Source organism: Numida meleagris, chromosome 18, assembly GCF_002078875.1.
Source record: "Numida meleagris isolate 19003 breed g44 Domestic line chromosome 18, NumMel1.0, whole genome shotgun sequence".
Taxonomy (NCBI): domain Eukaryota; kingdom Metazoa; phylum Chordata; class Aves; order Galliformes; family Numididae; genus Numida; species Numida meleagris.
The window spans coordinates 3,392,821-3,417,356 of record NC_034426.1 but is presented as its reverse complement, the minus strand read 5'-3'; the positions used below and the strand labels follow the sequence as shown (position 1 = coordinate 3,417,356).

At 47.0% G+C, this 24,536-nt stretch overlaps 1 protein-coding gene across 8 annotated transcripts in view; it reads right to left on the bottom strand.

The window, feature by feature from the left end:
• CAMKK1 (calcium/calmodulin dependent protein kinase kinase 1) overlaps positions 1-24,536 on the bottom strand; it is a 91,284-nt gene that overhangs the window by 23,351 nt on the left and 43,397 nt on the right. For all 8 annotated transcript variants that reach the window (XM_021416044.1, XM_021416043.1, XM_021416046.1 and 5 more), the window contains 7 exons: positions 18,185-18,232; positions 17,029-17,082; positions 9,869-9,920; positions 9,165-9,298; positions 8,521-8,557; positions 6,054-6,075; positions 4,863-4,951 (listed from right to left, as the gene is read on the bottom strand). In XM_021416044.1, coding sequence (XP_021271719.1) covers positions 4,863-4,951; positions 6,054-6,075; positions 8,521-8,557; positions 9,165-9,298; positions 9,869-9,920; positions 17,029-17,082; positions 18,185-18,232 — 436 coding nt within the window. The remainder of the gene's footprint in view (positions 1-4,862; positions 4,952-6,053; positions 6,076-8,520; positions 8,558-9,164; positions 9,299-9,868; positions 9,921-17,028; positions 17,083-18,184; positions 18,233-24,536) is intronic.

Here is a 24,536-nt window from a genome sequence, read left to right as displayed (position 1 = left end):
CAAAGGGATGGAAGGACACCTGACTTTGCAATAATGACATAGAGAAGGACTCTGCAGCCCCCAAAAGACAGCCCTGAAGTACAATGCAACAGACATCTTTAAAAGCAGGGGCGGCACAGACAGGGAATGGTTGTATCTAGTCACTCCTTCTGTCAGCTGAAGCCTGCAGGATGAGATTCAAACCAGATGGGAACTGCTTCCCACGCCATGTAAACAGGTAGCAGATGCTGAAAATTGACACAAGCTTAAAAAGGGGCTGAACAAATTTATGGGAAAAAAAATACCAGAGGCTATTAGATTAAAAAAAAAAAAGCCTCTGGCTAAGAAGATGCCTGAGCCACTGAGCCTGGAAGCACAGCTACACATCTGCCTGGCCGAGCACGGGTTCCAAGTGTGAGGCACCTTGGCTCACTCTGTGCAGCTGCCTGGCCCTGCAGGGGAGCACTTCACTCACCCTCTGGTTTTTAGGGTTGATTCCTTGCTTGGCTGCTGACTCCTTTGGTGACTTGCCTCCTAGCACATCCATTTTTTCTGACTGTCATTGGAAAAGCAATGTTTGCCTTCCCAGAAAGAAGACTGAAGCTTAAATAACCCCAGATAAATGCTACTAGACGCAAATTACAAGTGGAAAGGAAGGTAATTGCAAATATCCCCAATTCAGAGGCACTTAAGCACATGCTTTAGTTAATGACATGGATAATCCAGCAAAACTTTCCTACACAAACCACTTAAGTACCTTCTTAAATCACCATTCCAGCGGCACTTACAACACTGCCTCCCCACCTCACCAGGGTGCATTCAGCACCAGTAGTACTGGGGAATTCTTCCAAGCAGGAGGAGAAGCACTTTCTTCTACAGGGCCCATTTCACTACAGGATGTTTACTGAAGTGCGTGAATGATTAAATGACTCCCAAAGCAGTCCACACGGAGCCTAGGTTTAAGGCACACACAAAACCAAAACAGGCAAACTGGTAATATTACCACACTCTCCCTTCCAAATGCTTCTCTCCAGACCTGTCCTTCTTGCAGGCAAGAATCATGAATAACAAGTGCAGTCCGTTCCCCTCTGACACACAGTGACCACGGATCCTCTGCCATCATCCATCATTTTAGAGGTCACCCCACATTTCCCATCTGTTTCACTACTGCAGCCGCTTCCCTTCACTGTGTACCTCTGTTTGCAGAGGGCAGGACGTGGACCTGGATTAACACCTTGCAGGCTCTGACAGGAATCCAGTTTGCAACTTCTAATTTAATAAAACCCAACCAGCAATGATGCATTTGCTGCTGTGATGACTGTGAGCTTCAAGCAGCTGCATGGTTATTGAGTCTCCCAAATTACATAACAATTATGTATGCTTCCATTAAAATTACCTTGCAATCTCTGGATTGCCTGGCAACACTTTTCCTTCAGTGTGCATAAACGCTGCACTTTCCCCCTGTAATTACATAATAATTGCCATGCATTTACCCAGCAGTTCTGAGAGAACACCATTTTTAACTTTCATTTGCTAATAAAATAAGTGCTTACTCAATAGCCCAAAATAAAGCATCCTATTGTTCCTGCTGTTGTGAGTGCTTGGGCATCCTATAATTTATTGCCCAATTTCATTCCCTTTGCCAAGGACAACAGGAACTTTTTTTTTTACTGTCTTCTAAACTTTCTTCTGAGTGAGAACTGTTACCTACTGCAAGTGCCAGCATCATCCAGCACAGCAGAGCCTGCATCTCCCAGCTGAGGCATACAGGTTCTGCTACGGTGTGAATACTGATGAGAATATAAAAAGCTGCAGTCTTTGCCCTTCAAACTCTACTGAAAAGCACTCTTAAGCTCCCCATTCCCATTCATATATACCTTTCAAATGACTGCTTTTTGGTAGCTTTCAGCACGGAATTTTATGGACTGTCACAAAAGAGCAAACAGTGATTTCTTTTCCACCCGTCAGCTGCTACTTTCCCACTGATTTTAGATAAACAAAATGTATTTCAGTGAAGATGGACCAGGATGCTGCAAACCACATTCCCCCCTCTTGGCAAGGGCCGTCACACTCATCAGAAATCTGTTCTCTGTTTGAAACCTGGTGATACACCTTCAGTGAAAGCCTTAGGAAAGCGAGGGGCTCACTCTGACTCTCAGAAGTGCTGAGCTTGCAGGGGCCACTTGCGATTGAGTGAAATGAAGGCAGATGCGGCTCAAGGCACTACAGCAGCATGAAACGTGCCCTTCATGTTTTGACACAGTTGCATGTTGGATTTCTGAAAGCACATTTGAAACAATTTCTTCTCATTGGCGAGAGAAACATTATTTTCTTCCTGAGGATGAAACAGCTGGGAAAATCTCACCTCAGATGACCCAGGGATGCGACATAGCTCTCAGCTCTCTGCCTTGCAAATATCTGACCTTTCTTACTTTGCACTCTGCTCACTCACCATGGCTGACAACCACTTGAGCAAACGCGTTTGCCCCTCCCTGCTGGCTGCTCCAACTTCAGATTTGCCACTGAAACAATGTGCCCACGCTGTCAAAATAAGCCAGGATTTTAAGAAGTTGCCACGCCTGAAAGATCTCAAGCTAGCTTAGATCAGTCTCACAGAACTGGGCACAACAGTTACCTCTGTCATCAGGTGAGCGCAACAATAACTTCAAGCACTGTGCAGACAAGCTGCTGGAGGAGAGCAAGGGATGGAGCAGAGCCAAACCAGGGGCCCACCTGCCCCAGGAGCCCACCTCCAGCCAGGGGCAATAGCTTGGAGAGAAGCATTAGGCAGACAGATGCAACACACACAGTACACATACTGCCGATGACAAACTGCCTGCGTTCTCACATATAACAGCCCTTGATACTCCTTTCCTCTACAGATTTACCTAGTCTTTTCTGAGTTCATTTAGTTCAGGCACTTGCCATCTCTTTCAGCAACAAACGTCACAGTTTAATTACCTGCTACCCAAAATAGTAATTCCTTCTTTTTAAAACTTGCTACCTGATTATTTTGCTTGCTACTGCTCAGTTCCTTCTGTTGTTCACCTCCTTCCTGACACACAGGGTTTTATAAGTCTTTGTTATACCCCATGACAATTTGCAAAACTGAAGACCGTTAGTCTCATCCCTCTGTACACAATCATTCTGATTACCTTTTTTAGGTTTTTCTCAGTTCTAGAGTGGTTTCTGAGACAGGCAGTGCAGCAACGTACACAGCATTCAAGATATCCCTCCCTGGTATCTAAGAGCTCTTACAGATCCAAACAATTGCACCATGATATTTTCTGCTTTATTCCATTCCCAGTAATTCACTAAATCCTGTTAACTTTGCTGACTATCTCTAGGCAATGGCATTTTCAAGAAAGCTATCCAGAATGAGGACTGAGTGAGAACAGCTCATTTAGAGCCCATCACGATGTACATATTTTTAGTGCTGTTTCTCCCCCTCATACATTATCTGTATTTGGCAACAAGGATTTTTATCTGCCCTTTATTCATACCATCACTCACTATCATGCCATCTCCCTGCCAGTCAGTTCTAATGATGACTATTCTTGAACAACTAGTTGTCATCACCAGCCTCACATACTGCACTCTATTCTATTTCTGAGCATTTAGGAATATATCAAACAACCCAGGCTGCATTATGAACTCCTGTTTAACTGCACTAGTGACCTTCCTCCACTGTAAAAGCTGTGTTCCTACTTTCCAGACTGTCTAGTTATTAATATACAAGAGGTCAGCCAACCAAGAATACTTTCTTTATGAGCTTCTGTTAACAAATCTAATCAACAGCAGCTTGGCAATCCAAGCACACTGTAGCAAAAGGATCACCTTATCTAAATTTTTGTTGACTCCTCTGGAACACTATCAGCTCTGTGAGGCATGAAATCCCTCTGAAAAGGCTGTATTGACTCTTACTCCTTTTATTCAGCTGTCCAGCCAGGGCCAACTCTTTAGCACACCAGTGTTCAGAGACACCAGTCAATGATGAGATCACTAACCACTGTGCAAGGCCGTCTACAACAAGGACAGCAGAATCAAACAAAATGCCAAATGCTGCTCACCAGCATCTGACAACCTGCTGGTACACAAGCAGTTATCACAGACCAGATGACTTATGGTTACATCTCTGAGATGATATCATGCAACATGGGTCCTTGGAAGCACCATGGGCATGAAGTGACCCAGTGCAAAGAGCAACAGTGAGAAGAAAGGCAGGGATCTTCTGTTAGAAAAGGGAGAAAAGGCCTTAGGGTAGTATGGGTGACCAACAGAGGATCCAAGTTGTGCCTTCTGACTCGAGGACAACTCTGGTACTGAGACTCAGGAGGAGTGGGGATGTGCAGTGTAATATCTTCAGACACAGCACAAGGCCAGCTAGCAGTTCTACACTACATCAAAGCACCAGGCTCTCTGACCCACAACCCCCTGGGTGGTATCTGCACCCATAAATGCCCAGCTCTTCCATACTAGCTATTTTCAGAGGCTGCTCTCCCCATGGCCAGTGCTTGCCTTGCTAAGATGGAGACAGCACTTTGTTCCAGCTGAAGCTACTGACTCAGTCTATGTCACTACAAATGTCTCTTTCCTAGCTCTGCCACTGCTTTCAAAGACTCTCTCCAAAAAGATAAAAAGAGGAAAAAAGCAAGCCACTGTTTTCCTCATGTCTCTTCCACAGAATGTCTGCTTCTGGCATCTGTTATGCAACCTGCATAAACCTGAGTTGAGCAGGACCACCAACTGCAAACCCTGTCACATGCAATTAGAGAGGATCTCGCTGGCTCAGCTGACAGCTTACTGATGTTGAGAGGCTTCTCTCCAGCCAAACAGGAGGCTGACACACACTGCTAACTGCCTTCAGTTTTGGTGGTACTCACAGTACTCAATGCCCAAAACAATGTCTCGGAAGTAGAGCCGGGCCTGATCCTCGCGGAATGGCTCATCACTTGGTACCTCCATGACAGCCCTGTAGGGAAGAAGGAGAGTAACTGAGTTCTTTGCAAAATGGCAGCAACGCTCATTACTGAAGTTTTACATTCCTGAAATTATTCTGCATCATTGTGGTCCTATCACTGAGGGCCCAGACCCCAGAAGGACCAGGACCAACCCTCCACCTGAGCAGAGGCTGCTCCTGGGGCATTTCTCTCTTCCCCCCTTGCTGCCACTCGATAGATAACCTTCATCTCCCATTTACATTTTTCTGTCACTGCCTTCTCTCCCTCTTTATGAACATTTTTCTGCTGCTGAAACTAGGGAGAAATAACGTAAGCAGCAGGACTGGCAGAGTAACTAATGGAGTCTAATTGCCTTTGGCTAGAGGCAGCAGGCTGTGCTAGGCCAAGCAGTACACCCCCTGGCCCAGGCCTCAGCTGACTGCAGGAGCTTCCCCCCACTGCCTCCTACAAGACAGTCATCAGCCTGGTCACCAGGGAGACTGGGAGCCTCTCATCAGCAGCCTGCTGGTGCTGGCAGCCTGCAAGAGGCTTGTTCAAGGGGCTAAAGAGAGAAATAAGCCCTTTGGGAATCTCTTCCACCCTGGACTCAGCTCTCCCAACCCTACTGCAACTCTGTGGAGCTGCAGATCCAGCCCAGGTGTAGCAAAAAAAGTAGTGAGGAGACACCCACCACCATATCACTGCTCCTGCCACGGAAACGTGCCAACAAAATAGCCAATTCATACCGAGGGCAAAGTAAGGCCATGTGTGGCAAGTAAGCATTGACATTATTTCATATTCTTGTGTCAGAGAAAGCTATGATACAGCCGCTACCCCAGCATAATATTCCCTACAAAGAGCTTCTCTTCCAGGCATCTAAAGGGGAAATGGCACCAAATTTAGTATCAGGATCAAAACCTGACACCAGGACACATTTCCTCTGAGCCCATTATGATCCACTGCACTGCCCCTGGCCATGACAGCATGAAGGTAACTACAGCTGGCTGGTCTCCTCTGCACTTGTCTGGAGAGGGTGGTTTGCCCCCACCGTGCACATCAAAACTTCAGTTTTACCAAGGAAGCTAATGATTAACACCACAAATTTCAGCAAGGGATCCCAGGAGGGCTACTTACCCTTTCCTCAGGAGGTCAAACACTGTAAGGAAGGAAATCAAGCCATGAATGAAACAGAGAAGAGAGAACCAGGCTTATTCATTTTTTAGCACCTATAAAAATGCATTCATTCCTACAGCTGCAAAATCAATTTATTTCCTTCACCTTCCTTTGTTCCCACGTGACAAGGACATCAGGGGATGCTAAATGAAAATATTCATCTCTTCAGCAGACAAATATCCCCACCCACTGCCAGCTTCAAGCAGGGAGACAGTGGGTGCTAATTTACCAGCCACACTTCTGCTGATCCCAGTGTTAGTCCTTGCTGTTTTGCGGCCTGCCTCATGCAGTACCTCCAGGAAGGGTGTTTGGTGATATTTCTGCTGAACTGCTGATACTGAATGAGGTGCTCTAAGAACACACTGCTCCACGATTTCTGCTGTGAGAATGAGCAGCACAGCTATAACGCTATCAGAGAGGTAAATGCTCCCTGGTGGGTGCAGTTGTAGAGAATTTATTGGCATGAGTTGAGGTTTGCAGTGTATGAGAGTTTATGTGTCTGATTAGGGGGTTAAATGGCAGCTTGCCCCAGCCCTGGGTGTTTTTCTGGTCCTTTGGTGGCAGTTACAGAGGATTTATGAAATACTGTTTGGCAGCAATGCCAAATGAAGCAACTTGCAGGAAAACAAGGGAGACATTTGAGGTCTCCTAGCTCCAGCCTGGTGCTTCTGCCCCTTTGACCTTGTGAAGGGGAATGCTCCTCTGCAGCCCCTGACAGGCACAGCTACCGAAAAGCCAAGCTCCAGAACATGGAGCAAAACAGTAGTGGTGATGGGAACAATGCTTTTGGAGCCAGCTGGAGGCCTGCCTCCGACCCCTTCTGCAAACTAAAGCAGACGTTCAATGTCACTCAGCTTCTGCTCTGCAGAAGTCTAAAATGCCCAGCACCACTCTAGGGCCATGCCTGTACCTCAAAGAGTGCAGCACGCTCCCATTGGAAGGTCTTGGCACCAGATGTGCAGGGCACAACCAGAACTGGCATCAGAACGATCTGCCATTATCTGGTAGGAGAGCTCTTTCCTCGTGAATTACCAAGGAACTTCTTGCTCCTCTGAAGAAATCCTAGCATGCTGCCCTCTCCAAAGCACACAGCAGCCCCGCTTACAGCTGTGACAATGGTCAGCTGAAGTCACAAACACAAGCCAGCCTGCACCAGCTAATCTTTCTCTCAAAGCTGAAGAAGCTGCAGCTTTTGGCAGCATTTCATTATTCAGCCATCTTGCATCATTTCAGGTTGCTCTGATTTCCATCAGCACCCTCAATCCTCTGCTTTCTTCTCACTGAACACACAGCACAGGAGAGCACTCACAGTTTCTGTTTGCAGTAATTACCAATGAGCAAACTCCACTTTCTGTAGTTGTGTTTTGCTGTGCCAACGAGATCAAGACATTTTCCACTTGTCCTAGGGCTATTGCTGCCATTTCCAGGACTGATTATTCTTTTCGTTTTCTGCAGCTTTTTTGAACTGCCTCATGCATTTATTTTCAGGCAATGAAAAAGCTTGCTCATCTCTCCCCTTCTCTCCATCCCCAGGAGTTCAGGCCTTAAAACAATGGCCTTGGTCGCCTTCCTCACTATGCATCTCCCTTGGCTGCAACCTTTGGAATGCTGCCAGAATGGCCACATGGCTCCAGCCGACCAGGAAGAGGGGCCTTTCAAAGGCAAATAGCTTCATTTGCCAGGCACAGACTCCTTACAGGCAGCTTCAAAAGCATCCCATAATTATTTTTATGAGAAGCAGCCTTTAAGCCTATCTCGTCAGGAAACACTACAGAGTAGAGATCTAACACCATCAGATGTCCTTGTCTCCAAGGACCTGGCACCCTGATGCTTTCCCTGTCCCTCCGGGTTTTGCCTAAAACAGGGCACTTCCAAGATGGAAGAAAAGATGGATGGAAATTTCCCACCCTTTGCATAAATGCACTGCAACCTTCCAGTCTGGACACCCAGGGCAGGGCCTGGGCTAAGTGAACAATGACAGCAGTGCCGCTACCTTAGGAGGCCCCGATGCTCATCAGGGAGGTGAATGTGTCTGCTGGGGTCACAAGGAACACCTTGAGATGACTTTCTCGAATCACTACCACTGTCCACAGTCTACAGGAGCCTAGAGAGATGAATCTCATACTGGGAGTACAAGAAACCCTCCTGCACCCGTCCCTTCAATCCTGGCTCTGGAATTGGAACCCACATATATAAAGAACAGGGCAGAGCAGCTGACACATCTTTTTCGTGTCCTAATGCTTAAGGAGACGGGTACAGCTCTGCTGAGACACAAGGTTGCCTTATCCTAAATGCAGGGGGGGTCACTTTGCAGGAATCTAACTCTGCTGAAGTTGGTACAGATTTCCTCCAGAGTCTTGGTACAAGTTACTCACATCACTAAGCCTAAAGCCCAGACAGTTCTGTTAGCATACAGTGACTCACATACCCATATATAAGTTGTCTTCTGCAGGATCATCAAGGACCTGTTGTTGAAAACAGAAATAAGGGTAGAGGAGAGAAAGGAAAACAGCAGGGAAAGAGTCATTTTTCATCAAATAGCATTCTACTGTTCCCTATTCACTATGCTAAGCTGCAAAGCATTAAGGAAGAGTTATGCTAATACTTAAGAGATTCCCAGGGGGGATTGGTGGTGGTGCTGAAGGACACAGGACACATTTTCCTGCCTTCAAAAAGAAGTTGAGCACCTCCCCATATTTGTAGAAACCACTCACCAACAAAAAGGCACTGTTTATCCTGATCTGACATCAGCCAATATTGAAAATGGCAACGAAGCCTTGCCATTTGTCTTCCTATGCTTGACTATGCACGAGTTGAACTGGTCAAAGCTTGCTGTTGTTTCTACCAGCACATCCAGCTGCCCTCACTTGGGCACTAGGCCAAAGCCTAGGATAAGTATGCCAGTTTGTCACACACAATTGGTGTGATCTTATTTGAGATAACCAACCTATATTTTTGAACAATTGTTTCAAAACAATTTCAGCTGAAATAAGAGCAGTTGAAGAAACGTCCTCTTGTCACAATACAAACCAAATTTGTTTCAGTATAGCTTAGGGTGGAGAATTAGCTCACCTCTATCAGTTTAACAATGTTGACATGGTCCAGTTTCTTTAATATGGCTATTTCCTGATAGACTCTGTCCAGTGGTGCCATTGTTTTTGTCTGCTCTCCAGTGGTTGTTTTTGACCCTCTAGGAGGAGGCCGACCTGCAATCACAATAACACAGTAAAGAAGAACTCAGCTTTCAGCATGCAGGGGTGAGCAGCCACTGGTACTTCAGCATGGTATCCTCAGCATCTCTGGAAAATCTCATCACCTTATTATGATCCCAAAGTATTACAGTCTCCATCCCAAACAGTGATTTCCAAACCACATTTAGGCTTGCTCCTGCTGACTTCCCAGCCTGCTCTGCCTGTCAGATCCTGTGGCCCCATCTTTGGGACAAGGTGCTAATCTAAAGGGGTAGAAGAGCCCCTAGGAGGAAGGGGGTCTAACCCTACCTAACTTCCAGCACTTAATTAGGTTTCATAGATGACGAACAGGGAAGAGCCAGCACTTCAAAGACTCAGAAAATCAAAGCCAGAAACCTAATTACCAAGTGCTTTGAATTTCTCTGTGCTTGGTCTTTCACTACCCACTGCATTTCCACCAGCCCTCCAACTCCTTGGGAAGCCTTCAAACAAGGCAAAGTTCTGCACTCCTTCCAGGCAATGTTTCTATTGAGAGATTTGCCTGGCTGGGGACAACAATTAGATCTCAGAATGTGAGATACCCACGTGGAAATCCGTACTGCTTCAAGAGCTTCTTTTTGGAGAGGACTTTCATAGCCTGAAGGAAAATGAAAAAGCAGTGTTAAAACCAAACATGAACTGAAGTGCTCATTGCTATGATAATGGGGTATGCTGGTCATCCCATGGAAAAAAATAACAGTTTTGATTCATTTCAAATAGTATATATGAAAATTGGACCATTTTCTACATTCAAGGCCAGAACTTAAGGGAAGAAGTGGGTTCCTCAAACAAACATTTATGAAGCTTGTTTCTGGATGATGCTATCGCTGTGCTGCAAGTCAGAGAAGTGTCCAGGCTGCTCCACCTTCCTTTTTCCTTTGCTAGAGGAACTAGGAAGCAAAAGAGCTGGAGTGTCAAAGCCATGCCACTAACATCCTTCAACCTACATCATACAACCAGAGCAGAGTGCGGACACAGCTCTTCCACCAGCTCTGCTTGCCTGGGGATGCCTTGTGCATTTTCATGGACCATTTTTGCACCACACAGCCTCTTTCAGACTGCCAGAGCAACAAGTAGGATCAGTGGTGTGATCCAGCACCATACCCAAGGCCATTACTGAGATACTTCACAGGCACCCATCCCTGCAGCCTCAGCAATGGTGCAGCCAGTTCTGTGCATCTTTTCAGCAGTTTCCCTCTCACCTCCCACCCGACCATGCACTGGCACCAGCACAAACCCAGGAAGTGGAGGCATGGGATGGAGTCAGTATGATTTTTTCTGCCATCCAATTGATATTAACACCATGACAAAAGGCAATCTGAATTTAATAAACAGTCTCCGTACCTCCATCTGATCGGTGACTTAACAATCTTTCCAAGGGCCACATCCCCGAGTGGCCTGGCAGAAAAATATTCCACTTGAAACTAGTTCTTGGTACAATTTGCTAAATAAGGAAAATAGTCTAAATTCTCAGGAGATGGGACAGTTACTCACTCTCTCCCCTAGGATGGGTAGTTACTCCTATTAATTAAAACATACAAATCTATAATTCACACCAGATTGACTCCCGTGAAATATAATCAGCAGAAGACTCCTGCAGGACACCGTTGAATGCCAAGGAATTCTGTATTACTGCCACGATGGCAGGCTCTGTATGCTGCCTGTTTTGAACGCATACACCAGGAACAGATCACCAAAACCATTTTGGCGAGCTCCTCCTCAAGCTGTTTTTGCTGGCAGCAATGCTGCTGCGTGCCCCAGGCCCTCACCCACGCTCACGCTGCAGCCAGGAGTCACAGCTCACTGGAAGGATTGTTATTTTTGGTACTGATCCAGTGAAATCCTTTGGATTTGCACCCATGTAATTGAGAAGAGAACCTGGCTCAGCTCAGTGAGGTTCTCAATCCTGCCTGACAGCTCCTGAGCCAACTGCTGGAAATGACAGCACTGAGAGACAGGCTCAAAAGGACTTATCTTTCATTTAGCACAATGCTGTGTCCAATGTAGGCAGCCAAATGGTTCACAGTCTACTGAAAGGGGATCCAAGATGTGCCCAACCACCACCAAAGACAGCCAGGACCAAGCCCAGAGGACTTCTTACATCCCTTACTTTTATCTCTCCATTAGGCAAGTTGGTAGGAAGAAAATACCAAAGGGCTTTATATACTTATTTATCCTTCAACAGCTCCAGCCTGGGAATAGAAGGCTCCCGTTGCCCCAGTCCCACCCTGAGACCTCTCTGCTTTTTGGCAATAAGCTTTAGAGAAAAAAGAAATAGAAGATATAATTTGCTGCATAGAACCCCCAAGCTGCATCACAGCTCAAGGAACAGAACTAGGGCCACCGATGTGCCCACTTCTGACTGGGGCCAGCTCTGGGGAGGGTCAGATGAAAGCCACAAGGGACAGAGAGGAGCAATAATGAAAAAGAAACTGTGAGAACAAGAGCTTCTGAAGCGACCCAGCCTCTCTGAAGGATACTGTGAAGAGCCATGGGGAAACCAGTGGGAGCTGCTGTATTGTAGGTAAGCTGACTACAAACCACCTCTGCTGCCAGGACACACCCGCACCACCCTCAAAGCTCTGGTTTCCACTACCATGCAAGCAGGGCTGGATCAGAAGACAGGACCCGTTCCACTGAACTTTCAAACACAAATGTGGGATGAAAAGCAAACTTTTATCATGCAGAAGGTCAGAGCTGCTTAATTATCGCAAGAGCAGAGATGAGAACACATGGCAGTGAAGCTGCACTGTAATTACAGCAGGAGGCTTCCTCGTTGAATTGTAGCTGTGCATTACGGGAGCAACACAGAGAGGCTCCAGCAAATCGCTCCTTCCAGGCTCACACGCAGGAAAGCACCAAAGGCATTTCTATTTGCAGGCAGAGCTAATTACCCAGATAATGCTTTTTTGATAAAGAATCACCTCAGAGCCAAGCCAAGGGATTTTCCCTTTGCACTACTAAGTATTGCATCAGCTTCCTCAGGAGAAGAGGAGACCCTAGGAGATTTCCCCTACACACGCCCTTGCACCCACCTTCCTTCAGACTATTCATACATGAACACAAGCCACGACATTTTTCTCTGAGAGGCAGCGGGAACCCTGTGCTTCTCCTCAACATCCATTTATTATTTAAGTCTTCTGCCCTCCTCCTAGCAACCTTGCAGCTTGAAGTCACAGAGAAGTGGTTTCATGAGGACACTGAGGAATGAGATCTCAGGTTTATGCAAGAGGAGGGATGCCTGGGACACTGCAGCCTTCACAACACCGAGGCTTCACACTCAACATCCCCCTTGTGTTAATGACAACTGGAAAATGCCCATTATTTGGGGGACGGAATAGTGACAAAACAGACCGAGCCAAGGGAACCTATCCCCTGTGCCTTGTGATAAACTTGCAACACTCAGGATATAATTTTATTTGGTAACAGGAGAACTTGCATTGAAAAGGACCCAAATCCACGCAGGAGCAGAAAACCACACACAGTCCAGACCCGCAGCTCCCATGGGAGAGGGAAATGGCTCAAAGCCTCACTACCAACCACCTAAATCCCCTGCTAGTCTGTGATCCAGCACCCCCGGGAGTGCTGAGAGGATCAGAGCACATTCCCAGCCCTTCTCCACCTGTCCTCTCTGACAATGACACCCCTTAGAGAAAGTGGCTAAGCGGCTCTGCCAGGAGAGAGGAATGCTGTGAGGTTAAAGAAAAGCCTAAACCAGACAGGCTTAGCTGCCACATCCCAAAATCCTGCTCCCACTTTTACCCTGTGTGATGCAGCTCCTCGCACCATTCACAACAGTAAGACCATCCTTCCCTTGGCAGTAACACTTCATACAGCTCTCTGTGTTCATGAACTCGGAAGGGACTTCTCCCCAGCTTGAAACTTGGTAGCAAACAGCCCTCGATACCAAGATTGTTTCATTAGGTATACACAGGTAGACAGCCCGATCACACAAATCTTGTTTCTTAGGAAACCAGATTAAAAAAGGAAAAAAAAAGAAACTCATTGACAACCCACAATGCTATTGCTTTTGTCCAGAACTAGCGTAACAAATGTCCATCATAACCACTTTCTCTGTGAGCTGATTTGGAGATTGAAAACAGGAAGGAGACATGACCTGAGGCATCACAGAATCAAATTCCATCAGCACAATGACTCCAAATTAGATCTCCACCTGGACGTATTTGCCTTTGCTTTTTATTTGCTGCTCTTTCACAGAGCTTGGCTTTTTTGCTTTTTACCCTCGCTCTCTGTCAAAGCATCTCCTGCAAATTGTGACACCGAAACCTTCCCCAGCTGTAAGGAGCTCATTGACAGAGCCTTGCAAACATTGCTTTAGCAGCTCCACACGCTGCAGCAGCCAGGACTGTGAGCCATGGCAGGGGCAAGCTTCAGTAGCCAGCTCTGCAGCCGAAGGGGTCCCTTCCTTGGAGGGAGCACCAGTCACATGCTTGATACTGGAAGTTCAGTTTCCCTGGGTTGAGATGTTCCCTGCATCCACTGGTGTAAAGAAGCACGATTTCACAGCCCTTCACAGCACTGCGGTTGTTCGCAGCAACGAAGGAAAAAGCTCTTGGAAGCACTTGCTCATCTTTAATGGAAGGAAGAACTATCCACAAAAGAAATACAACTGCACATTTTTCCCAGATGTGATGATCAGCTTTTTTTTCCCGTAAAGGTTTTTCCTAATTCTAGGTCATGCCAAAAATTCATTCAAGCAAGAGAAATCTTTCCATTCACTTTGTCAGGAGCTAGATTCGATTCCTGATGCCTGCACTTATGGGAAGATCTTGCAAAAGGCCCCGTGCTTCAGAAAGAATCAGAGGTGTCACGCTCTGAATTATACTCCATAACAAATTTTTTCGCTTTACGATTTGCTCCTTTTTATTGCAGCACACCAGCTCAAAGAAAATAAAGCATGCAGAAACACCCTGGCCTCAAGCTAAAGCACTGTGCATGTGAATCAGCTACTGGGGCTGCTCACTAAATGCCAACCAAGGGACGATTTCCTTCCATTATCTGTTATTGCTTTACACCTCTGACACAAAAACAACCCTCCAGAGCCAAATCTGTGAGAACATACACAGAAAAGGCTCTCCCCAACTGTCAGAACCACAATTGCTTCAAGTAATTGCTGGTAACACACATTTGCATTAGATATCCGTGCCCAGTGGGTCAGGGTGTGCTGCTGTAACACAGCCTCAGACAGCAGCGATAAGCAGAGCTGCATGGAACTATCTCAGTGCTGGAAGCAGCACAGTGGTCTGACACACTGGGAGGTGTGGGGAGCTGAGCAACCATTAGCTAATTATGCAATTTGCTATTGTTTCTCTGAAGCTTTAAAAAAATCTTCTGCTCCGGTAAACATCATATGTGGGGCATTTGGAAGCACGGGAGAAAGGAAAAAGCTTCCACTATCCCAGTCAAAAGATTAGCAAGGATGCGAAATACAGGCAATAGCACTGCAGCCTTTCTTTCTGCACGTCAGCAGTGCAACCACCTGCCCTTTCCTCTCCCATATGCTCACATTCACAGCAATGAAATGCAGGTGATGGTCCTGATGCTTCTGCTCTGATTCCACCTCTGCCACTATCACACCTCTCACATCTCCCAGGATCAGCTTCAGCCCCAGAGTCCCTGTTCTGTTTCAGCCCCTGCATTAACTCCCCACAACAAAGGAGAACTGAAGAGTGCATCCCTGCAATGCTGGCTCTGTGCACCCTGTCTCTCTTGGGCTAGTGAGGCTCAATCAGAGGTGTCCTGACATCAGAGCCACTCTCAGGCTACAGTATCTTTAAAGTGTTTGCCTAGATTAGGAAAAGCAATGAAGATTAAGTGGGGATTAACTAACACACAGCAGGCTAACCTGGACATAGGCTTTCACTTTTGGCTTTGATTTGGCCAGCTAAGTCTACATCCAAGGTGCTAACCTACAGCCAAAACATGGCCGAAGAAGACGGTACACAACACCAACCTATACCGACCTCTTCCCTGTTGAGGTGTGACAACTGCCCTGCCTGCGCTGAGCAGCCAGAGCACAGCATCAGGATTTCCACCACAAAAAGAAAAAGCATGCTCGGACAAAAATAAACATGGTGTGGTACATTCCCTACTTCGTGCCGCTGGCCCTGGCACTCCCCTAGGCTGATGGGACAGACGGATCAGGGGAGCCACAGCTGGCACTGCTGTTCTCTGCAGAACTAAACTGTGTTGCTCCAGGACACCGTGGGGAGCATTCAGAGAGCGGCAGAGAAAGGGAGCCATCAGAAACAGCAGCTGCTCCAGTGCGGTGGGTGAGTCAGCCTGCAAAGCACAAGGGATGGAAAAAATTGCGGTTCCTTTTCTTGGCTTCAGGGCACCTCTTCTGGATTTTTGTCTCATCTCTTCCGTCCTTCAAGGTACTCCTCCCGCAGTTTCATACCCTCTGGTAGAGAGGAAGGGCTAAGGATATTAACAGCCACGCAACTCCCACACAATCTCTCTAATCTTGTATGCCACTTGGAAATCCAAGAACCAGGGAGAGAAGACTAGCTGGGCTGACCGCAGTCACTCTCTCCTTGCCACAGGAGTGAGTATGTTTTACATTTCCACAGCACGTGCTATTTCCCTCGGCGCTGCACCAACAGCACTGTGCACTGGGATAGGCAGCAGCACACAAGTCTGTCAGGGTGCCCTGATGGCTCCATTCCCAATAACACGAGGCCACTCCACTGCAGCAGGGAAAGCAAGATTGCCACGTGCTTGCCCTGGCGCTGTCTCATTTCTGAACATGGCATGGAGCAGCAGCTGCACTGCTGGGCCAGGCTGACAAGGCTGCTTGGAAGGCAGCTGAGTTTGGGTTTCACAGCACTGCAACACTCGGCCCTTCCCAGCAGGCACCTGCCTTGTCATTCAACACAAACTGCTCAAAGCGAGCTGCTTTCCACAAGCCTTCAGGCACATCCACACACAACAAGGCAGTTTTCCTTTTGCCAGCTGCCCAGCTCCTGCTCTCAGCCCAAACAAAATGAACGCATTCTTCACAAGTGGGTTTTGCAGGAATCCCAGCTTGCTTCTGAAAAGGGAGTGACAGACAAGGAACCTTCAGTATAAGCAGCCTTTCTGAATCCCAAACCCTCTAACTCTGACTCCAGCTCAGCAAAGCATTTAAAAGCCAAGGCTTGCCCTCTGTGCTGCATCCTATACCTGCGTCCCTGTTTACTTTATGGAGAGGCATCCTGCAAGGAGGTAAGATGCAGCAGAGCCAGGCACTGCCCAGCTGATCCACACCATTCAGCATCTTTCTGATAAACCCTCCTGTTTCCTTAAAAAAATGTGCATGCTCACTGCAGGCAGATCTTCCAATGCAGAGCAGGTGCTGACTACCACCACCCACACACGCCTCTCATTTCAGGTGACCTGCTTCATAGCTAGACAATGTCAGGACAAATCACCCATATGCTTTTGCAGCCTGCCTGCAAGGGCCCTGTCTGTTACATAATGCAGCCCACCCGATTCCCTCTCACTGCATTGCACAGGCGCACAAGCAGGTGCACAGACAACTGCATATTGCTCCATGCCCAGCAGGGATGTTTGAATCCTTGCATGCCACTCAAATCAGAAATGCATATGCTAAAAGCAGCAAGGCAAGGGGGACATAGCTCTCACGGGTACAAAAGGGAATAAGGAGCAGTGGTAGCAGTGAGGAGCGAAGGAGAGAGACTTACATAATACTTGTCATCATCCTTGTTGTAGGCCAGCTTCACAACACCATAGGAACCCTGAAAATAAAAACAAATTGCACAGTCAGTTCAGTAGCTTCGCCTTGTCTCCTTGCTGCTCATGGAGCCTTGTATGTTCTGGCCACTGTAGGAGCCACGAGGCATGTCCTGAGAATTAACACTGACTGGTGGAATTGTGTGTTAGTCCATTGCCTCCTGCCCCAAGACCAAGTCATTGTGCATGACCTAAGTCAAACATGGCTGAGGAAGAGAGAATAATTTAAGCAGATTTTTTGGTGCAAGTTTGTATACTTTGCATGGACACCTTTCTTCACTTCTGAGCAAGACCATTTTCAGCAGGAAACTCCTCCATCTCTTTAGAATGTATGAACTTCAAGGACCAACAGCCTGCTTTCCACCAACAGCCTGTTGGATTATTGCTATATCCACAGCTCCAGTGACGGCCTGAAGCCAAACTCCACTGAAGCCTCTTGCTTTGGAGTTTGGGCTAATAAAACTTCTGGTGAAAGTCTCTGCAGCATGACATGCATTCAACTGCAACCACCAACTGCCAAAGTAGGTACAGCTTCCAGAAAGCATAATTGCTTGTGGATCCATCTGCAGTGATGGCAGATGTCCAAACACGCAGGTGTCTGAACTGCTCAACAGCCCAGACCTAAATAACTTTGGAGGAATCTCTTATGAATCATTCTGCAGCATTTAAATATGGACTACAATTAAACTAGCAGCTCATTCAAGAAATAAAACCTTAGGCTAGTGCTGGCATGGACCAAACACCTGCCCTCGCCTTTTTGTTTTTGTTTTCTTCCCCTGATGGGTTGTATTTATGCATTAAAACCATTTAGTGTTACATTTGGCAAGCAAACATCTTGGAAAGAAGCCAACTCAACCACTTTCTGAGGGAAGGAAAACAAATTTAGATTTCAGAGGAAGTGATTCCACTTTGACCTTGAGCAAAACTTACTCAAACTAATCAGGCAAAAAAGAAAACAAACAAAAAGAACAAACCAAACCAAACACAAGTTTCAAGAAGTCTTGGCCAGTAAGACCTCCCAGGTTAGCATAGTCTTTTTACCTGTACTTTATGTGTATGTGTGTGTATTCAGGTCTCTTATGACAAACACCAGCTCCAGAAACGTACCTTGCCTATTTCACTCTGCAGCTCGTACTGGTTTAATTGCACACAGTCCTGTGGATCAAAAGGAGAACGTAATTAGAGTATTGGTAAAAGGAAACTGTTTGATTCTGCATCAAGCAGAGGCAGAGTGCTGAACACCCGCCGACTAAATCTTATTTAAACCACTGTAAGTTACACTACAAGCACTGCTTTTTTTGTTTGTTTGTTTTTTATAAAGACAGCTCATAACAAAGCAATTATGAGCTGAGTCCCAACTCTGCTGCAGTGGCTCCAGCAGCACATTCACCCCCAAAGCACCAGCACTGCTCCAGGCTCAGCCTGATGAGCCTGCCAGCAGAACCAGGCCCTTTACATTTCCTGACTGCATCAGACTACAATGCTCAACGCCACAAGGACAAACACCCATGCCCAACTCCACAGCGGGCACGTCGTTCCCACGGACTACCATCCAGGCACCCCTATCAGCCCCAGGGGAGCTGCAGGAGCAACACCATCCCTGGCATCAGCCTGGCAGAGGCTTCGGCCGACTAAGGGCTGCCTGTGACAGCTGTGGCTGCACCCAGAGGAAGCCCCAGCAGACTCATGGATTGCTCTTTGAGAGGAAAACACAGAGCCAAATGCCTCTGCTGTATTTTGCACAGGGTTGTATTCTGTGAGTAACAGAACAAAACTCTGACACGCACACTGGCAATAAAGGCTTGATATCCAGAGCCAGTGGGCTGCTGTAGCCCCCTCGGGCTTCCCTAGGAACTGAGTCTGAAGGTCAGGCTGCCCTTTCAGCAGCTTGCACTGAAAGGATAAGATGCTGAGGAAGGGAATTATGCATAGCATTAAAAGAGTCTTGTGGAGTTTGTCAGTCTCAGAAACAAACAAACAAACAAACAAAAAACAAAAACAAAAAAAATCACAGAGCGTTGGCAGCGCTCCTCAAAAAATGAAGATGAAATTCCATTCTGCTGGAGCCAACGCGTCTGTATTTTCCTAAGCCTGTCCTGCACACATCCCATAACAGCACAAAGTTCACACAGCAGCACGGTGAGCCACAGCTCAGGGCACCAGGATCTTTCAGCACTAAGGACACACGGGGTGCAGAGGCACTGACATGTCCCCATCCCCAAGGTGAGTGCAGCGTGACTCTGCAGTGCTCAGCAGGAATGCTGACTGCTCCCAGCTCACTATTTTGCAAGTGTTTATTCAAGGAGGGATTCTGGAGATGCTGCAGTGTTGTGGGTTTTTTTTTTTTTGCGCCTCGGTCCTGACTTAACATGCAGCATTTAACTGCAATGCAGGGGACAGCACAGCCCTAAACTCCATGGAGTGAAGTAAGCAGAGAGTTTCCAACAAATGTAGATGAAATATGCTGAGTCTCAGACAGGATGTGCTTCTCCAGACAGCATTTTAAAAACAATAGCTCTCTCCCTGGGACTGCCAAGCACTAAAGCAGGCTGGCAACTCACTTCTTGCCTCTGCACTAGGCACTCTGTGAACAAAGCTGACACGAAACGTGCAGATAGGTGGATGAGACTTCCCACAAGCCTCAAAATACTGCAATCTACAGCAGCAGCACGGCAAAAGGGGTGCCAGATGTCTTCAGTGCATTCGAAAGAACAGGCAGATGTTACAGCCCCATCCTCTTGCAGCATCCTCCCCATTAAAAGCAATACTAGTTTACATATAAAGATGCAGTAGAGCACTGATGCAGAAGATGATAATTTTGGCACTTCTCCCATCACAAGCCAGAAAGCATTTCCAATGCAAGTGATCATCACAGTGAAGAAGAATAAAGAAATGGGGAAAATATGACTTCCTTAGCTTGCAGTGGCTTGTCAGGAATACAAAGGATGATTTAAATCTTCATCTTGTTTCCAGTGAAGGAAGTTTTTTCCACCACCCTAACAGGGAGAAAGAGCCAACAGTGAGTAATGGAGCCACAGAAGTGCATTAACTCTACTGACAGCAAAGCACATAAAACCTTACCAATGGCAAAACCAAATTCAATTAGAATTAGGAGCAACAAGAGAGGAGACCACAACCCCGAAAAAGACAAGATAAGAAGGATAAGATCACTGAAATGTATAGAATCATAGAATGGCCTGGGTTGAAAAGGACCATAATGATCATCTAGTCTCAACCCCCCCGCTGTGTGCAGGGCTGCCGACCACTAGACCAGGCTGCCCCCAAGAATAGAATAGTATAGAATACTATAGTATGTAAGTATAGAAGAGAATAAACTCATTGCATTTTAAGAAAAAATACTCCTTCTCAAAGAGGAGGCAGCATACAGAACCCAGGGTACAGACGCACAGGGGACAAATTCCCACGAAAGCACTAAGTCAGCAGATTCACTTCCCAGCCTGAAGCTGTGCTGTGCATTGTGGTGATCCACGCAGATTAAAAAGGAACAGTTCTCTGTGGATCTGTCCTGTCCTGGGTTTCCGCACCCTCACCTTCATGCCCCCTTCACCTTGTCCTGTGCAGAACAGCAGTGCTGTAGAGATGGGGAAACTCTCAGTAGAGCAGTTGAGAAAGGCACAAGAAGGCACTGCCCCTCTGAGAAAGCCTCCAGCTACCTCAGGAGCTCCTGCTCTTCAGGCCAGAGACCTGCAATGCCCAGGTCCTGTTAAGGGGAGTCCTCCCTCCTCCCACGAGTAAAGACAGCTGTTAGCACTTGGCCATGTACTCTTTGGTCTGCACCAGGTGCCTTGTTTCAAGCTCAGTTGGCATCTCTACAGCACTGAATTTGTTCCTTCTCCCTGCAAACATCCAGGGAGCCATGGTGGCATTGTTACCTACCAAAAGACCAGTGTCCCTTGTGTGGGACACAATCCACCCAACCTGGCAAATCTTCCCAACAATTTAGAGTTAGCACAATCAATGAGAGACTGTCAGCCACGTGTGTCTGAGGCACCAAAACTTTGACACCAGTTGTCACCTTCCCATCACACCTTGTACCTCTGGCTAGGAATTACATTTTCCAGCAAGATTTCTCCAGGGTTTCATAACTAACCCATCAAGATGTCCACTTAACTCTTTAATCCCATTTACATCCATCATTCTGTGAGATGGCACCCAGCACTGTAGCTCCTCACCACACTCACCCCACACCAGGCTGCTCACCTACAAATTATCTCCTGGTCTTTCCCTTCTGCTACACGGAGCTTGCAAGCCATGCCAGGACACCGGCACTGGGGAGATGGTTTTTCAAAAGAAATGGATAAATACTAGAATGGCAACACCAAGACAAGGGCCAAGGGAAGGCTGATGTCAGGGCACAGCCAGGGATCCTGCTCTGCAGCACAGCCTCCCACAGCTCCTCTGCAGCACAGCTTCTGGACCTGATTCACACCCGCATTGCTCTCCATTCAGATAACTGCTGGTGAATAGCACGATCTTAGCTTCTGCGGTGCTCTGAGCACTTGTGCTCAACTCAGCAAAAATCAAACCAGCCTGTAGGTGCTTTTTACCTCTTTTTTTTCCTTTTCTCGCAGAAAGGTCGTAATTCACAGCTCTGGTGACTCCTGCCACACGTCTCTGCAGCCTGGCAGGTTTTCGATTATGTTATTATTTGGTTCTCCTGCAGGAGGTGGGATAATCGTACTATTTCTTTATCAAACAGAAACACTTATCTCTGGGCCAAGTTTTTTTTTTTTTTTTTTTTAAAGATAACATTGTACAGTTCTCTTGATTTCATCACGCCAATGTTTTGGAACTGCTGATAACGTTTCTTACTCTGCTTGTACTTAATGAGAAGTGTCAGTAAATTAGTCTGCTGCATCCGTCTAAGCATGCAGTGATTGTTCTACCTTAAAAAAAAAAGATGCCCATTTGTTAGCATGTCCAAGGTACGACTCAAAAGAAAGAGGGGAGGGGTCAGAGACACAGAAAACACAAAAAGTGATCCAAAAAATCATAAACTGCAGTGAAGCCCAGGCCCAATCCACAAATCCTGCCACCACCACTGTGTGACAGAAGCTTCAAGAAATGGAGAACTGAGGCTCTGCTGCCCAAAGGGTTCGCTGGGGTGGGAGTGAAGAACAGGAGCTCATTTCCAAAAGAAGACATTTCCAAAAAGGATGAGGTTGGCCCTGTATACGTACATTGGGAAATATTCTACCCCTGAAAACTTCAAATTCACCAATCTCAAAACAGTCATGAGTTTCATCAATTTAGAGATACGCTTTGCAGAGAAAACATGGGAAAGAACACTGGGAACTTAAAGTCACTAATGAAGACAATGCTGTTTTAAACCCCCCCCCCCAGCTGAAAGGGGAAGTGAAAGCAGTTCTAAAAACAGGCTAAATGAAAATAAAAGCCAGACAAGGGACATCGGGGCAGCAATGAATATAAATTACAAAGCTGTTAAGGGACGGAAGAGGACACACAGGAAGCCCAGTGCTCATGGGAAGATAAGAAAAATAGATTTTTAAACATCATCCAGCAAGTGCAGAAATCGCAGCCCAGCACTGTGACTGGCTGTGAAAGAAGGTGCAGAAAGCACCACGGCCTGGGCTCACACCCACCCCAAAGCCCAGATCTGAAGGCAGCATCCCAGGCATCGGCTGAATCCCTGGCAGCTCATTTGGAGAACGGGTAGAAGAATAAAGACATCTTTTTCCAGACTTTCTCTCAAAGCCTGCTGGCATGGCTAATGGCTTTGTATTTCCTCAGTACATAACGTGACAGCTGAGCTTCCCACGCAGCTCTCACCGAGGCAGGAGTGAGGGGGCTGAGGGCAGTGGGATGGAGGCAGCCATCAGAGCACTGCAGAGCAACTGTGGCTTTGTGCTTTCTCCTCCTCCCAACCATACCTTTAAAATGAGCTTTAGGTAAATTGGAAATGTAACTTTAAAATAAAGGTTAATTAGTCCTAGGAAAAGAAATAAGCAGTGTCTGTGGGGAATTCTCCTTTGAAGGAACGTTTTACAAGCATCTTTGATCTTTTCAAGAGAACTCTAGCTTGAGCGCTGCAGCAAGACCTCTACCAGAAATAAGTTTGGGACCTGTGCAGCTGGAGAGGGAAGTGCTCCAACCCACACAGAACCTCAGTCCTCATGGCTCTGCTGGTCCCTAGAGGATTTATCTTGGTGCAAGGCAAGGAAATCATGATCTTATGAAGAGAATCAGGCAGCTCCCAGGGATGTGAAGAGTACAAAACCTGAGTTGCCCAGCACCAGCACACTGCCTCTCACAGCTCCTGACACCAGCTGCCACCAACCAGTCAAACAGACAAGAGGCCTGATATAAAGATGTGGAAAACTAAGAGAAGAAAGGACAAAGCGGTGATTTCTGTGCCTCTGGGCTGAGCTGTGGATGTTAAGCGTAGAAAAACTCCCTTTGTCAGCTCACCCTCCACCCTTGTGCTCAGGTCAGCAGCAGCACTGAGGAGGGAAGGCACGCTGAGCTGACTTCATCCATTGCATTCCTGCTCAAGCACGCTTGGCCTCAGTCCCTGCCAGTACCTCAAAAGGTTGGTTTGGGATGGCAAAATAAAAAAAAAGCATCACATTTCCAAATGCAACATCCCAGCAAGCAGGACGCCCACCTTTGCACAGATACAAGCCCAGCAATTTAGGTGGGACAAGCTCTGTCAAACCCAGCAACAAAATCCCTGTTGGTCTGTATGAACTTGTTCGCTGTTTCACCCTTTTCCTGGTACACACAAGCACCAGGGCAAAGCAGAAGGTGCTTTTAGAACCCCGTGGAAAGCTCTCTCCTCCTGCCACACTGCCGGTACCAAGCAGGAGTTGGGAGTGCTCACACCAATAAAGGCTATATGTGCCTGTGACCTAAACTGTGGGGCCTGTGCTTCAACTCTGCAGTTATGCACCTTTAACAGCTTCAGCTTAATAACTTCTGTGCCATAGCTAAAGGCAAAGCCATTCCTTTGCTAGAGCATAGAGCTGGCGAGAAAAGCAAGAATGCTACCAGCCCTACAGGCAGGCACTCCCACAGGGGAACATGATGCTGGAAGGATCTTCCCAGGCAAGGGTCCACATGGAGCCTTAGAGAGGAGAGGAACAAGCAGGGAATCTGCCTCACACCCCATGTTTTGAAAATTATGGATTTGTTATCACAGAGATGTGACAGACTGGGTAATAGTAACACTGTCAGGAGAACAATGGGTTACTTCTCATGCAAAGTTAATACCGCAGATCCAGACTTGTCAGCAGAAGCTGTGAGACACCAGGCAGCTATCAATACTTTGTCCCAGGGCAATCAACTAATTGGCGGCCTAAGTGCCAAATGACAACAAGCCTTGGCTCTACTTCAGCCCTACCAGCCCAGGAGCCACTGCCTTCCTCAATCCTCACAAGTAATCCCCCTCCAAAGGCATGTGCTGGCAGCAGGGTACCAG